Raw genomic sequence first — 2,199 nt, 5'->3', positions numbered from 1 at the left:
GGGTTTCACTATGTTGATCAGGCTTGTCTTGAACTCCCGACCTTATGATCTGCCCGCCTCGGCCTCCCAAAGTGCTGGGATTACAGGAGTGAGCCACCATGCCCGGTGGACTCCTCCAGTTTTTACACTATTCTTTGAAAGTTCTTTAACCTACCAGGAAGGAGCAGAGTTAAGGGCACTGCTGGCTGCCAGTTGTTGAGCTCCTCAACCTCTTGTATCTCATTCTTCAAACTGTTGGCCTTCTCCTTCACCCAGAAGGGCAAGCTGTGGTAAGAAGACAACACCCTGAGTTTCAGTTTGATGCAAAATTTACAAACACCAACAGCGGATAAGGCATTATATGCTCCAAAAGTAAAAAGACCTCCAATTTAGGAGACCAGCTTCAAAATAAAATATGTTAGTTGTTCACCATTTGCCCCTGCCTTAAACCCAGCTCTTGTTCAGCCCTTCTCTGCCAAGAGGCTGACCTTACAGCTAGTATCACCTGGTCTCCTCCGTGCTTCCACTTTTTTTTTTTTTTGAAACTCAGTCTCACTCCATTGCCCAGGTTGGAATGCAGTGGCGCAATCTCGGCTCACTGCAACCTCCACCTCCCAGATTCAAGCAATTCTCCTGCCTCAGCCTCCTGAGTAGCTGGGACTACAGGCACACGCCTCCACACCCAGCTAATTTTTGTATTTTTAGTAGAGACGTGGTTTCACCTTGTTGGTCAAGATGGTCTCGAACTTCTGACCTCAGGTAATTCACCTGCCTCGGCCTCCCAAAGTGCTGGGATTACAGGTGTGAGCCACTACATCCAGTCCACATTTCTTTTTGTTTTGTTTTTTGAGACAGAGTCTTGCTCTGTCACCCAGGCTGGAGTGCAGTGGTGCGATTTCTGCTCACTGCAACCTCTGCCTCCCGGGTTCAATGACTCTCCTGCTTCAGCCTCCCAAGTAACTGGGACTACAGGCACATGCCATCATGCCCAGCTAATTTTTGTATTTTTAGTAGAGACTGGGCTTTACCATGTTGGTCAGGCTGGTCTTGAACTCCTGACTCCAGGTGATCCTACCACCTCAGCCTCCCAAAGTGCTGGGATTACAGGCATGAACCACCGTCCCCACCCGTGCTTCCACCTTTGAGCTGGGTTTGGCTGATGGCACCAACAAGAGATCAGAAGGCGGACAGAAATTAGGGCATTTCTTACCTAGCTCCTCCCCTAATGTCCTATCTCCCAAGGTACCCCAATTCTGGCAGTGCCACAGCTCCTGTTGGGCAGCCCTTCTCCCAGAGTTCCAGTGCTTACTGTTCTGCAAACTGTGATCCCTCTTCTTGCTGCTCAGACCCAGGAGTAGTAACGCTTCCCACTGTCATGAGCCTCTGGGTGCTTCACCCTCCCATGTGGGTTCCCCCAACCCTGCCCACACACCCATAAGTAGTCCCTTTCCTTAAACTGTCTTCAGAATCCCAGCTGAGTGTGCTTTCTGTTTTCTGCTGGGACCCTGGCTAATGCAGACACCCAGAGTCTTCCCAGAGCCACTGAGACTTGAAAGGGCATTTCTGGGCTGTGTGTGGTCCAGTAGGTAGTAGGAAGTGTGACTCTGGGATGAGTTGGAGCAGGGAGATGCAGAATGTTTTCATCTTTTGGAAGCTAGAATTCTTGTGCTTTAGGGGAGAAATATACCACAATTGGCAAAATGCCCTTGTAAAACTGCTGGGGGTAGGGAAGTCCCTGCAAGAAAGAAGAGGATGGTTACCAAATAGGTAATTGGTGAAAGTCAAAGTTATCACTTAAAGCCAACAAGCCAAGTAGTAGAAGCCCAAATAAGAAAAGCAGGACTGCCAGGAGTGGTGGCTCACGCCTGTAATCCCAGCACTTTAGGAGGCCGAGGCAGGTGGATCACAAGGTCAGGAGTTCGAGACCAGCCTGACCAACATGGTGAAACCCTGTCTCTACTAAAAATACAAAAATTAGCCGGGCATTGTGGCACATGCCTGTAATCCCAGCTACTCAGGAGGTTGAGGCAGGAGAATCACTTAAACTCGGGAGGTGGAAGTTACAGTGAGCCGAGATCGCACCACTGCATTCCAGCCTGGGTGACAGAGTAAGACTCCATCTCAAAAAAAAAAAAAAAAAGAAAAGAAAAGAAAAGCAGGACTAAGAGCAACGTATAAAGATACTAGCACAAAGAACTACTAGAATAAGAACACAAGCAT

At 48.7% G+C, this 2,199-nt stretch overlaps 1 protein-coding gene across 1 annotated transcript in view; it reads right to left on the bottom strand.

Annotated features, from left to right (window-relative positions):
* Positions 1 to 122: 122 nt before the first annotated feature.
* Positions 123 to 2,199, bottom strand: part of SPATS1 (spermatogenesis associated, serine-rich 1) — a 38,228-nt gene continuing 36,151 nt past the window's right edge. The window contains exon 8 of the mRNA XM_011986902.1: positions 123 to 264. Coding sequence (XP_011842292.1) covers positions 123 to 264 — 142 coding nt within the window. The remainder of the gene's footprint in view (positions 265 to 2,199) is intronic.

This window comes from Mandrillus leucophaeus, unplaced genomic scaffold, assembly GCF_000951045.1.
Source record: "Mandrillus leucophaeus isolate KB7577 unplaced genomic scaffold, Mleu.le_1.0 Scaffold3, whole genome shotgun sequence".
Taxonomy (NCBI): domain Eukaryota; kingdom Metazoa; phylum Chordata; class Mammalia; order Primates; family Cercopithecidae; genus Mandrillus; species Mandrillus leucophaeus.
This window is presented reverse-complemented; position numbering and strand designations above follow the sequence as displayed.